At 38.2% G+C, this 13,408-nt stretch overlaps 1 protein-coding gene across 2 annotated transcripts in view; it reads right to left on the bottom strand.

Moving 5' to 3' along the window:
* Positions 1 to 13,408, bottom strand: part of ATG14 (autophagy related 14) — a 41,116-nt gene that overhangs the window by 19,003 nt on the left and 8,705 nt on the right. For both annotated transcript variants that reach the window (XM_045059939.1, XM_023255712.2), the window contains exons 2-4: positions 6,807 to 6,869; positions 5,190 to 5,232; positions 2,716 to 2,797 (exon numbers count right to left, since the gene is read on the bottom strand). In XM_045059939.1, the coding sequence (XP_044915874.1) occupies positions 2,716 to 2,797; positions 5,190 to 5,232; positions 6,807 to 6,869 (188 nt within the window). The remainder of the gene's footprint in view (positions 1 to 2,715; positions 2,798 to 5,189; positions 5,233 to 6,806; positions 6,870 to 13,408) is intronic.

Here is a 13,408-nt window from a genome sequence, read left to right on the forward strand (position 1 = left end):
ACCAAAGCTTTGCTGTCCTCTGACTAAAATATAAGCATCCAATACGTGTTTGACACGTCCTCTGACTGAGGCCCACTGAACCTAAGTATTTCACTGTAGCCATAAAGTTTCTTGCAGTTTTACTTCTCCTTAGGTGCACATTCTCTTTACCATTCTTGCTCAATGTGGATGTTCTAATGTTTAAGTCTTTCTGGTTCCATCACACTAATTTTCCAGCAAGCTCATTCATTTTCATGATCTCTACTGAGTTCTTTGCCAAGTGCTCAACTGAATGTTTGGCCATATGGTGGTCAGACGTTTTAAAAACAGTTTAGAACTTAATACCAAGATCCTCCACAGGTGGCAGGAAATCATCAGTCACCTAATCTGCACCAGTGCAGACTCAGCACTCAAGAGTTTCACTTGTCCTTCTCTCCATGCCATCTCCCCTAAACATAAAAGCACTTTGATGCTCTTTCTGTCATCTACTCTTGGTTGTTTGGATAAGGAAGTCTGTAGCACAGATCAACTCAACCTTCATTCAAGGTTCGTATGTATGTATGTATATATATAAAATGTCTGTATTATTCTGTATCATGACACATAAAATCAAAAGATTCCGGAGAAATATTCATCAGGCTCTATAGTTTAGAACATATAACCTTTTCTGAATATTTGCGATATTTCAACAACAAAGTTAAAAAAAAAATATACTATCTACTGGGTAGCAAGCTCTTAATCTGTGAACTTGAGACCATGCATAGTTTCTGGAATCCATTAACTTCCTTAAAACTGTTTGCAAAATTTTCTGAGTCTCATCTGTGGTTCCCAACACTGGTAGGTTCAGCAGTACCACCCAGAGCAGGGCTACTCAAGAGTCGGCCTATGGATCTGGGCCCATCAGTAAACTTCTACCAGCCAGACAAGAGAAGTACAGAAATACAGAGTAAGTTTAGCCTACAGATACTGCCTATCTCACGTGGCAATATGCCAGTGCCATGATATCCAAGTGTCCAATCATGCTTCCAGTATTTTATTGTTTTATAAAAGTACTGGTGTCAGTTTATGACAGATTAGACACCACAGAGGAAAAAAACTGGTCTTTTACTCCAGACAGTTTGTGAACCACTGACGCAGTCCCCACGCATGAGATTTCAATTTCTCACACCCAGGGTGGGCCCTAGGGCTCTCTTTCGACCTCACAAGGGTCACCAGGTGACTCCGATGGCTTGCTAGGGAGAGAACCCACTGTTACAGGGTCCACTGCTTTTATTTAATGTTTTCCTTTTTAAAGCCCTTACTCCGACACGTGATGGAAAAATGTGACAGGCACACGTTTGGAAAAGTAAGACATGATCACGGTTAAAAGCGAAGACAATCTAGCCAGAAAGCTTTGTTGCCTGTCAGCCCATGTTGAAGTTCTGAGTGTGACGTGCCACAGGGCTGAAAAGAATGGTAACTGGTATTCCTCTCCTCCCTCTTCACCCTCTCCTTCAACAGAATCCACACCAACCTCCTCATAATCCTTCTCGAGGGCCTCAGAAAACTCTCCTTCCTCCATGCCCTCACCCCTATACCAGTGAACAAAGGCATGCTGTGCCTACACCAGGCCAAACTCATGGTCCAGGTGAGCCCAGGCCTCCTGTTGCTCAGCGTACGCACAGCTTGCTGTACTGTGGCCACGTCTCCATCAGGTACCACAGGAGGCAGGCCCACTGCGTTTAGTACCAAATCTTCTCTGTGGCGATTTTGTTTTGGGGAGTTAGAATCTGTTAAAATCAGCTGATCAAAGTCTTAAACTCGCTCATTAGGGAAACGCACAAACTCAGTAACTCCAGCAATTTCAGGGGGCTCACAGATGCCTGGCGGCAAACCCGTGGTGTGAGCATCACGGAAGGCTGTGGAAAGAGGATGAACCAATGTTAAGTCACGAGTCTCTACACTGCTCCTGAACCAGGGCCTCTGGAGATGCATGTGGAGCTCAGTGGGTCACCGGCTGTCCACATGCTCAGCACCTCTTCACCAGGCTGCCTGCCATTCTAGCCTAGTAACCCTGTGAAACGCCACAGGAGCACCTTAGTAGGACATTTTCAAAGGAAGCTTTTACTCTGTTACATACCACTATAAAATACTTGCTTCTGAACACAACGAGCAGACAAGAAAGGGATTCATGAGGTATGATGGTGACTCACTCTGAACTTTAAACACTGATTTTCAAAAATACATGTAATGTTTCTAAGGATACAAGATTTCTAAGAGGGCTCTCCAAAATTTTGACAACCATCTATGATAAAGTATGATATATGCAAATATAATGTAAGATTAATACAGATTAAAATGTGTATGAGACTCACTCATGGAGAAAAGCCAATATTCTGTGCTTCTGGAATGAACTAATAATTATAACTGAGTACCAAGCTTCCTGTAAGCAAAGGCAAATGTAAAATACATATTCCTTAATTTTTTTAACTGACAGAAGTAGTGTATTCAAAGTAGTTTTATACATATACATGCATATATATAATATCTCTTTGAAAAAATATATAAATATATTTATTTATTTAAAATCCTTACAGAAATGTTTTACAAGAGGAGGAAGGCAAGCAGGAAACCTTTCCAGGTTGCTATTGCCTTCCCCCCTCCTCCTCTCTTTCTCTCTCTCTCTAGCTTATTAATCCAACAAAATTCCACACTGGCGCTTTATTAGGTCTAGAAGAAGAGGGGCAAATTACTTACTAATCTTCATTTCTTCATTTCCTTTACATATTGTTTGTTTTAGCTGTTCAATCCTCATCTTGCAGGACATTATTTTCCATCTCTTAAAAAAATATATATACAATAAATATCACAAATGTTGGTCTCTTATGATGAATATGATTATCTACCCAGGATCATTATTATTTTGAAGCATATCTTAGAAAACACAATGAAGAAAAGACCAATATAATTATACTTATTATAACTTTTGTAACTAACAATGGTGGATTACAAAACAGAACAAAATGTCATTCTGTAGGAAATTAAGACAAAGAAATTCACATAGTTTTTTTTTTTTAATTTAAATCCAAGTTAGTTAACATATAGTGTTAATAATGATTTCAGGAATAGAATTTAGTGATTCATCACTTACATATGACACCCAGTGCTCATCCCAACTGCCCTCCTTAATGCTCATCGCCCATTTAGGAGTCCATGCCCCACACCACCCCAAGACCCCACCAGCAACCCTCAGTTTGTTCTCTGTATTTAAGAGTCTCTTATGGTTTGCCTCCCTCTCTCACATAGTTCTTTTATGTGTTAATGAGGACAGAGAAAAATGGTGAAGGATATTCTCAGGATATTCTCTTAACCTGCTCAGTCCAATATATAGCTAGTGATCCCATGTGGCTATTTAAAAGTAATTTGGAATTACATAAAATAAAATTCAGTTCCTACTCAACACCACCCACATGTCAAATGTTCAACACCACATGTGGCTACCATATTGGTGAGTATAGATACAGACAGACCACAGAAGATTCCACTACTACACTGCTTGAAACTCTTTATGCTATTCCCTGAGGAGACCATTAACATCACTGTATTATCTCACTAATACAATAAGAAACTATTACTTGCAAAATAATAAAAAACTCAATAAAAACAGAAGTTTTTTTCCCCTAAGGTGAATAAAAGATCAGTAAAAATGCAACCTGGTAGTCAGTTAAAAAAAATATGATTATCTGTTCTGTAAACGTGGATAATTCAAAACTTAAAACAGCATTCAAATGTTTATGGTGTTTAACACTGGTCTTAATCCTGATGGTATAAGAGGTAGAGCAGACTGCAGAGATAGTCCAGCTGGCGAAGTGCTAACCTCTCTGCTGGACAGACATTTGAAAACAGATTCATGGGGACTGATGGATGGATTGAGAGATGAAATAGCAATGAGATGTCTTCACTTTTATAGGGTATTAGTCTTTAAGAACCAGTACTGAAGTTTTTGATAGAAAAACTAGAAAACAGCACAGGGAATTTAGAAACATGGAAATGGGATTCTTTATAAATAGCCTTTAACGATCTTTTTCTATACGACATACTTTGTTTCTATAACAGAGCATAAGAATTCACTTATATCACATATATTCTTCAAGTATTATTGAAAAATTATAAGTGGTGCTTATTGTGAAAAAAAGTAAACATCACAGAAGAGAAAAAATAAAATGATCGTTAGCTTGACTCCTTCCCATTCTTCAAGGGTAATCTCAAAGTTTAATACGTATCTTTTCAGATTTTTTTTAGAGTATATTTGTATTTAAAACACATACACAGATGGAATCATACTTTAGCCTTTTTATTTGCTCTTTCATTAAAGAATTTATCCTGGACATCATTCCGTATCAACACATATGGATTGATCACATTCTTTTTTAACAACTACATGGTATCCATTATTTATCTTATCCTGTCTGATGAGCATTTAAGTTATTTATGGATTACTACCCATGCAGTAGTCAATCAGCTTCTCTATCCATTAATCCCTGTATTCACGCATTTGTTTTAGGAGGAAAATTGCTAAATACCACATGTGTAATAAAAAACAAAAAACAAAAACAAAACCCAAACCACCAACTTATCCTCCAAACAAATATGTCAATGTATATATTCTCACCAACACTGAGTAAAAGTGTTATTAATCAAACTCCCTATTTTCATATGTTGTACTCATTTTTGTCCCAGTTTATGTTCATTTTGCTCAGGGTCTCCAACACACAGAACTTTTAAACTTTTATGTAGTCTGTCAAAATGTTTTCCTTTATGGCTTATAAAGGCCTGCTTATCTGCAGAGTACATAAATACTCTCCCATATTTTCTTTTAATATTTTTAGGAGTTTACTTTTCACATTTAATCAGCAATCCATGTAGGGAGTGTATATTTACAATGAGTAAGTTTTTTTCAAAAAGGACAGTTTATGGTTCTTGTATTCCTATGTCAATACCAGACTTGATACTTATCCTTTATAATGGCTCTAAAATTAACTGCCAATATTCGGTGTTTGGTATCTAGATAAAATATGTGAGGGCCCACACTACAAATATATTCAAATAGAAGACTGCCAAAAAATGATCAAAATAAATTTAAATTCAAAATGAATTTTTAAGCACTACCAACTTAAAAGCATGTAACCTCACATAGAAAGAGTATTCTTTAAATACTTCTTACAGCTTACCAACTGATCTGTTATCCATTTTCCTTCCATAGCTTTTAACACCCTGTACAGAGAAAAGACAATAATAAATTTTGTAAAGTTCCAAAATGTAAAATCAATGTGTTTTTAAAGTAACTTCTTCAAAATGGCTGGAAATACCAAAGTGGAACTTGGGCATTTAAAAACGTTTTCCTGGGGCGCCTGGGTGGCGCAGTCGGTTAAGCGTCCGACTTCAGCCAGGTCACGATCTCACGGTCCGTGGGTTCGAGCCCTGCGTCGGGCTCTGGGCTGATGGCTCAGAGCCTGGAGCCTGTTTCCGATTCTGTGTCTCCCTCTCTCTCTCTGCTCCTCCCCCGTTCATGCTCTGTCTCGCTCTGTCCCAAAAATAAATAAAAAACGTTGAAAAAAAATTTTTTTAAATGTTTTCCAAATTCCCCATTCTCTAATTTTTTTCGTCACCTCCTTCTGTGCTTTAAAAAAAATTTTTTTTTTAAGCTTATTTATTTTGAGAGAGACAGAGAGAGTACAACTGGGGGAGGGGCAGAGAAAGAGGGAGGATCTCAAACAGGCTCCAAGCTGTTAGCACAGAGCCCATGTGGGGCTTGAACTCATGAAACTGTAAGATCATGACTGGAGCTGAAATCAAGAGTTTGGATGCTTAACTGACTGAGCCACCCAGGTGCCTCACTTTTTACACTTTTAATACTGCCCAGAACGTTTCTGTAAACATTCATAGTAAATTTCCATAACAACCAGAGCCTCTGTCCTCAGTCATAATCAATCATTTCCATCAGTCATAATTATTAATAACAGTTGCAAGAGTATTCATGATATAAAATGTGGATGTTCAGTTTCTAAAGAAACGGCACAACCTGACATCTGTACAAATCTGTTCTGTGGGGTGAAAGGTTCTATGGAAGAAACAGAAGTTCCTGTGATTAAGTTAGAGAAATGACTTAAATGAATCTAAGCAGGTTTCTGTCAGGTGGGGAGTCTCAGAAGATTTAATCTGCTTACAAATGTGTTCATCAGACCTGGGGTGCATCTGGAGGAAAGCGACTGGGTCAGTTTGGGACAGAAGATTCTACAAGACGATTCTCAAATCCAGAGAGTAGGAGATTCATCAGGGGTGCATGTTAATAACTCAGATTCCAGCGCCTTCCCCCACTCCACACCCAGTGAGTCAGAGTATCTGAGGATAGGATTCCAAGAATCTGCATTTTTAAGGTAGTAACATTAGCTAATGCATGTAGATGATATGCAGACCACAATTTGCAAAAACGCTGATCCTGAAGAAGAAAGATAAATGGAAGGGGTGATGCCCTATAGGACACTTATTTGCCTACTGTTCTGGACCCATTTGCCCCACATCAATTATTAGGGCCAGGGATTTGATTCATCTGTCTAGTCACTGAGTGCCTACTGTGTACCAGGCACTGGGTATGATCCCAATATTTTCTAGGAACTTGATAATCTCTCCTATTTTGCTTCTTCCATTTGCACTGCTCTTCCATACTTTGAAATTGTATCCTTACTTCAGCAAGTTAGCAATCCATATATCTGCATACCACACCACTGAATTAAACCACAGGGTGACAAGAGAACCTCCACACATGGAAAAACAAAAGGGAAACTCACTCTTTTTGAAATTCTTCTTGCTTGCTCTTAAGTTGGTTTAACCTTTCTTTCTTGTCTATAAACCTGTAAGAAAAAAATGTACTGTCTTATTTAAATGTTCATTCTTTAAATTTTTATTTTATTTTTATTTTTTATTTTAGAGACAGCTCACGCACAGGGGAGGGAGGGGGGGAGGGGGAGGGAGAGAGAGAGAGAGAGAGAGAGAGAGAGAGAGAGAGAGAGAGAGAGAATGAATATCCAGAGTAGGCTCCAAGCTCAGTGCAGAGATGGACACAGGGCTCGGTCTCATGACCCTGGGGATCATGACCTGAGCTGAAATCAAGAGTTGGATGTTCAACCAAGTGAGCCACCAAGGCACCCCTTAAATATTCATTCTTTTCAGTTCAGTGAGATTTTGCAAACCCCTGAGAGCCAATCATTTCTGCAGAGTCATTGGGAGATGTCACAGTCCTGAAAGTAAGTACACATCTTCTCAGTCGGGTGCACACACAGCTGCTTATGCCATTTGCTCATTTCCAAACCAAGTTCAAATTCTCAGCTTTAAAATTCTTTCATGGGAAGGGCACCTGAGTGGCTCAGTCAGTTAAGCATCCAACTTGGGCTCAGGTCATGATTTCGAGGTTCTTGAGTTCGAGCCCCATATTGGGCTTGGGATTCTCTCTCTCTCTGCCCCTCTCCCACTTGTGCATGCAAAATAAATAAGTCAACCTTAAAAATAAAGATAAATAGGGGTGCCTGGGTGGCTCAGTTGGTTAAGCGTCTGACTTTGGCTCAGGTCATGATCTCATGGTTGGTGGGTTCGAGCCCTGCATCGGGCTCTGTGCTGACAGCTTCAGATTCTATGTCTCCCTCTGCTCCTCCCCCACTTGTGCTCTCTCAAAAGATAAATAAATGTTAAAAAAAATTTTTTTTAATAAAGATAAATAAAATTCTTTCATGGGTTTAGGGGTGCCTGGCTGGCTCAGTCAGTAAAATTCTTTCACGGGTTTATAAAATATGTCTAGAAGCCCCACCCCAAAGGTTAAATTATCTTCTAAAGCAGGCACATCAGAGCACTACAGTGAATGTGAATTCAAGGAAACTAAGGCTTCTAATATAAACATGATTTTAATTATTTAGCTTAATTCAATCCTGCTCTCACCTATAAATTGGTTCCTTATAATTTTTAAAGTGTAACGTTTTTTCCTTACTAATTTTATTGCCAGTCATTATGGGCTAACAAGTTACTTAGAACAAGTTATCAAAAGGAAGGGATATCACACTGCCGTTCATTTTCTCTGTCAGTCTTCCACCCTTATCCTTATCATTTTCTTCCTGCTCCCTTATTTGGAGTTTAGCTTGCTCCCCCTCTTTTTTCTTTTCTTTTCTTTGCAGTTTAAGGTAGAAACTTAGATCAATTTAAATCAATTTTAAGCCTCTCTTTTTAATATGACCATATAAAGCCATATTTAGTTAAACCCCCAAAGTTAAAGTATTTTTTAAAGTTTTTAAATTTACTTATTTTGAGAGGGGGAGGGAGGGAAGGAAAGGGAGGGAGAGGGGGAGGGAGAGGGAGAGGGAGAGGGAGAGGGGGAGGGGGAGGGGGAGGGGGAGGGGGAGAAAGTGAATCCCAAGCAGGCTCTGCACTGTCAGCATGGAGCCCAATGTGGGTCTCGAACTCATGAACCATGATATCATGCATGACCTGAGCTGGAACCAAGAGTTGGATGCTTAACCAACTGAATCACCCAGGCACCCTAACCCCCAAATTATTGATAGGGTATATTTTCATCATCATTTAGTTTGGAATTGCTAATTTTCCATAAATTCCCTCCTTGACCTGCAAGTTATTTAGAAGTATATTGCTTAATTTCCAGATATGTGAGCTTTTCTAGGTAACTTATTATTGTTTTCTGTTTTTTTGATGTGGTCACAGAATTATACTCTATAAGATTTCAATCTTTTGATTTGAGAGGTCTTATGGCCTTGTATCTGGTATGCCCTGGTGTAAAGTTCCCTGTGCACCTGAAAGAATATGTATCTATAGCTGTTGGATACAGTGTTCTATAAAGGTCAACCAGCTGAAGGTGACTAACAGTGTCATTCAGATCTTCTAGATCTGTGCTATTCACTAAGGTAGTCACCAGTCACATGTGCTATAGAATACCTAAAATGTGCCTTGCTGCATTATAAGGATCTGGGTTAAAAAAAAAAAAAAATCATAGGACTAACATCACACAACCGATTTTTAAACAAGTTAACAGTGGCTATTTTCAAAGAAAAAAAAAAAAAAAACAATGATAATGCTATATGCTATAGTAAGTAACATAGTATGGAGTCCAAGATTAGGCTTTTGGCTGTCTCCCAAATTCCTAGCCTAAATGAAAACAACAGAATAGTAACAGCCCCAGAAATCTCTTTCCTTAAAATCATCCAGGTTAAAAGGAGTCTGAAATATCATTTCTACTTCAAAATGGAAGGGATTGATACACAAATGGATAAAGACAATGTGGTAAATATACGTGAAGTATTATTCCCCTGTAAAAAAAGAGTAAGACCTTGCCATTTGGGACAACATGGATAGACCTAGAGGGAATTATGCTAAGTGAAAAAAGTCAGACACAGAAAGACAAATACCGTATGATTTCACTTATATGGAGAATCTAGAAAACAAAACAGACAAGAAAATACTTAAATACTGATTACTAACTGGTGGTTGCCATAGGGGAGGTGGGTCGGGGTGGAGGGGCAAAATAAAGGGGATTAAGAGGGACAAACTTCCCATTATGAAATAAATAAGTCATGGAGATGAAAAGTACATAGTCAATAATGTAATAACATTGTATGGTGTGACAGATGGTGACTACACTTACAGCGATGAGCACTGAGTAATGAATAGAAGTGTCAAACCAGTATGTTGTACACCTGAAACTAATATAACATTGCATGTTAATTATACTTCAATTTTAAAAAGAGAAAAAAGAAGGGATAAAAAATTCTAATTATGACCCTACCATTTAATAGTCACTGAAAATGTAAAATATATGTTAAGAGAGCAAATCAAGTAATTTTATACATTTGTATGACTAAATTAAAATCAAAAAAATTCAGTTCTTCAGTTGTACTAACCATATTTCAATAGCCACATACAGCTGCTGACTAGCCTACTTGACGGGAAAGATACAAAACATCATCGCAGAAAGTTGGACCAAGAGCACTGCAATGGCGAGTAAGGTAGTAGTTACTACTAGACTTGAAACAGTACTAGAACACTCCAAAACCAGTATGGAATCTAGACAAACCCATAGATTCACCAGTTAATTTATCAGGCATTTAGTCTGTGTCTGCAACTTACAGCAAAGCATCTTCCAGAATATTAAGAAATCTAATTACATAGATTACTGTGTATTCTTGGACACATTATTGACATATGCTTCCATTTCCATGTATCAAAAATGAGAAACTAATGGTATTTACTTCTACCTCACTGAGGCTACGTGGTGATTCATGTCCTAATAACCTGAAGATGACAAATTTACAAGACTCATCAGACCAGGCAAACAAATGACTGACATGGAGGATGAAATCTTGCTTTTAGAGACTATAAACGTTCTTCTTTCAGATCTGTTGTAAACATGCCACTTGGCACTAAAACAAATTGGGAAGACAAACAACCGTGCCCAGCCTTATACTGAGCAGGTTCTCTTGGGCTTTGTTAAAAACAAACTTAAAATGTAAATATGCAGTTGCCAGCAGGAATAATAAACAAAAGATAACAACAATTCCTACCGTATCAAACACTTCTGAGTCATGTTATTCTTCAGGAAGGAAATTAAAAATAGGTGGTGTTAACAAAGCTAAACAGTGGAGTGGATGAGATCAAGGAATGTGGCCAGGTCAGCATTTCAACTGCTCATCTGCACACTCATCCGTTCTCTGCATTCTCCATCACACCACTGATGGAAAGATAAAAAAAAAATCCACTCCACAATTTTGTGCTCTCTCAATCTGGTTTCCAAGAGGTAGAAAGATTCATACAATCATCACACTCAACTAGATTTAAGGATACATGTTTTACCAAAGAAGGGGGGAAGAAGGAAATGTTTTATGTACTGCCTTTCAAGGAGGGCTGATCACGTAAAATATCTGGTCTTCCTCCAGGTCAGAACATACACACTAATTTCAATCTTTAACAAACACACAGAATCTCACTGAGTGGACATCCTATAGTTTATTCATATGAACTCCTACTGATGAACATGGGCATCATTTCTGAATTTTCACTCTTTATCAGTAATGTTATAAGTGAATATCCTAGTGCACAAATCTTTAAAAGCTTTTATTTCTCAGAAATTCCTATAAATAAAATAAACTGCTGGGTCAAATACTTACATGCTAAATTCTGGCAGTTGGCTTTAAATTTCCTCGCAATCATTTCATATAATTTACAACCCCACCAACAGGGAGTAACAGAACCTGTTTTATCTCACTCTCTCCAAAGACAGCACATTTCTTTTTAGTCTTTACTAAATTAATCGGCCTCCTACCCCTTCCCCCAAAGATAGTTCATAATTCATTTATTTGTCTTTCTTTATTTCACTATTAGAAATGTTGGAATGCCTTTTCCTTATTGACTACTTACTTCTCTTTTATTGTTCCCCTATGTCTTTTGTTCATTTTTCTAATAGCTTTTTTAAGGGCTATTAGGGAAATTAGCCATTTTTCTTTCCAACATCATGACATTATTTTTTCTCAATTTGCTTTCTGCCTACTTACGTTTCTGCTTTAGAGAACTTTCCAAACTTTTACACAGATACATTTAGCAATTATTTTGATGTCGAATGACTCTAGTTTTGTGTTGTTTTCTGAAAGGAGTCTGCCAGTGAACCTGTACCAAGCACCAGGGCTTTTACAACACTATTTGTTATATTTTCTCTCCCAATTTAAAAATACCTTGTATATTATCTACCAAATTCCTCCAAAACTTAAGAGTTGTTTTTTTCCCTAAAAAAGCACTTCCTTAAATGGACTTCGTCTCCTAAATTCTTCCATACTTTTGCAACGATGATCTTTTCCCCCATTAACAAAGTACTCCCTTAAACTGACTTTCAAACAGTCCCCCTGCAACAGAGAGTGATGAGAATTAGGAGCCCGTGGTCACACAGCACCCGGGTGGTACCAGAGTTGGCACATGGCCCAGTTTGGGGCATTACGCCTGTCTGGGCTAACCTGGGGATGGGTTAGAGCCGGCCCTGCGAAGGGAAGGAAGGCATTAAAAGCAAAGGAAATGTTGCTGTTTCACAAGGCAAAGAGCTACTTTATCCGCACCAACGCATCTCAACACAGCAGGTAGGATAACAGGGTTAGGAGTGTGCTGCTGCTGGGGCATCAGTCAAGAGTGTGAGCCCCGTCACTCCACACTGTTCCAGGGCCACAGACCATCATGGGCGACTGAGTGGATCTATTCACAGGCTGGACTATTCACACAAACCTGCTTCATACCACGAGAAAACAGCACCAGAGCGTGTACTCTATCAGGGATCCATATTGTTAATTCTATTAATTCTAGGTGATAACATCCTCATAACACCCATAACTTAGAGTACTTTCTATGTCCTAAGCATATCCTTTCCTACAATAACTCTAATCCCTCCATCTGCCTGCCCAGCGCTTACCCTCATCCTAGAGGTCTTTGTGCCTAAGAATATGGCAACAGAAAAGTCTGAGAAATACTAATGAATTTTGAGAAAGGCAAATAATAAAACCTTTCAAATATGGAGTTGAGAGACTTAAAAAATATTAAACCCTTTGAACCAGCTATTGCAGTTCAAAGAAATAGATGAGAGATGAGATGAATATTTATGTTTGAAGGCACCAATCACAAAATCAGTCATAACAGCAAAAATTGGACACAATGTTAATGTTCAATAGGAGAATGATTTATTAAATGATACTATACTGCCATGCATGACACTGTAACATTTTTGAGGACAAGACATGAGCATGTGTTTTAGGAGGTGTTGGGGGGGGGGGGGAAGGCACAACACACTAGGTACACGTTATGATTCCAAATGAAAAAATGTATTGCGCACACACACACACACACACAAGGCTGGAAGGAGATACAACAAATTATTAACAGAGATGTGGGAATAAAGATAAAGTGTTTCCTTCTTTAGGTATTTCTGTACTTTATAAGTTTTCTACAATAATCACATGTACATCTATAATCAGAAAAAAAAAAGATGCTAATCAAAATTTCTCATGCTCCTTCCTAGAGGATCACATACACCATAAAAATATATACATAATCCCCTAAAAGTACCTAAATTCTTAGGTCTCCTGAGACAGATTATAGTCCTTGGGTTCCTTAAATCTAAAAGGGGAAATGAACATGAATAGCTTTTAGGTCACTGGTGGGGAAGACTCCCCGTCTCTGATTTGTACATTACGTTTGTTACAAGAATTAATAATTTCTGGCTCTAGAAATGAGGCAGTAAGGCTTCCCAGGCAAAAGTGAGAGAGCACAGCCTGTGCCTGGGAAAGAGAACACAGCAATCTCCCTTATACAAGTAGAGACGGTTGAAGAACTAAATACTTCTTCAATTAAAATACTAACCAGT

Source organism: Felis catus, chromosome B3, assembly GCF_018350175.1.
Source record: "Felis catus isolate Fca126 chromosome B3, F.catus_Fca126_mat1.0, whole genome shotgun sequence".
Lineage (NCBI taxonomy): Eukaryota > Metazoa > Chordata > Mammalia > Carnivora > Felidae > Felis > Felis catus.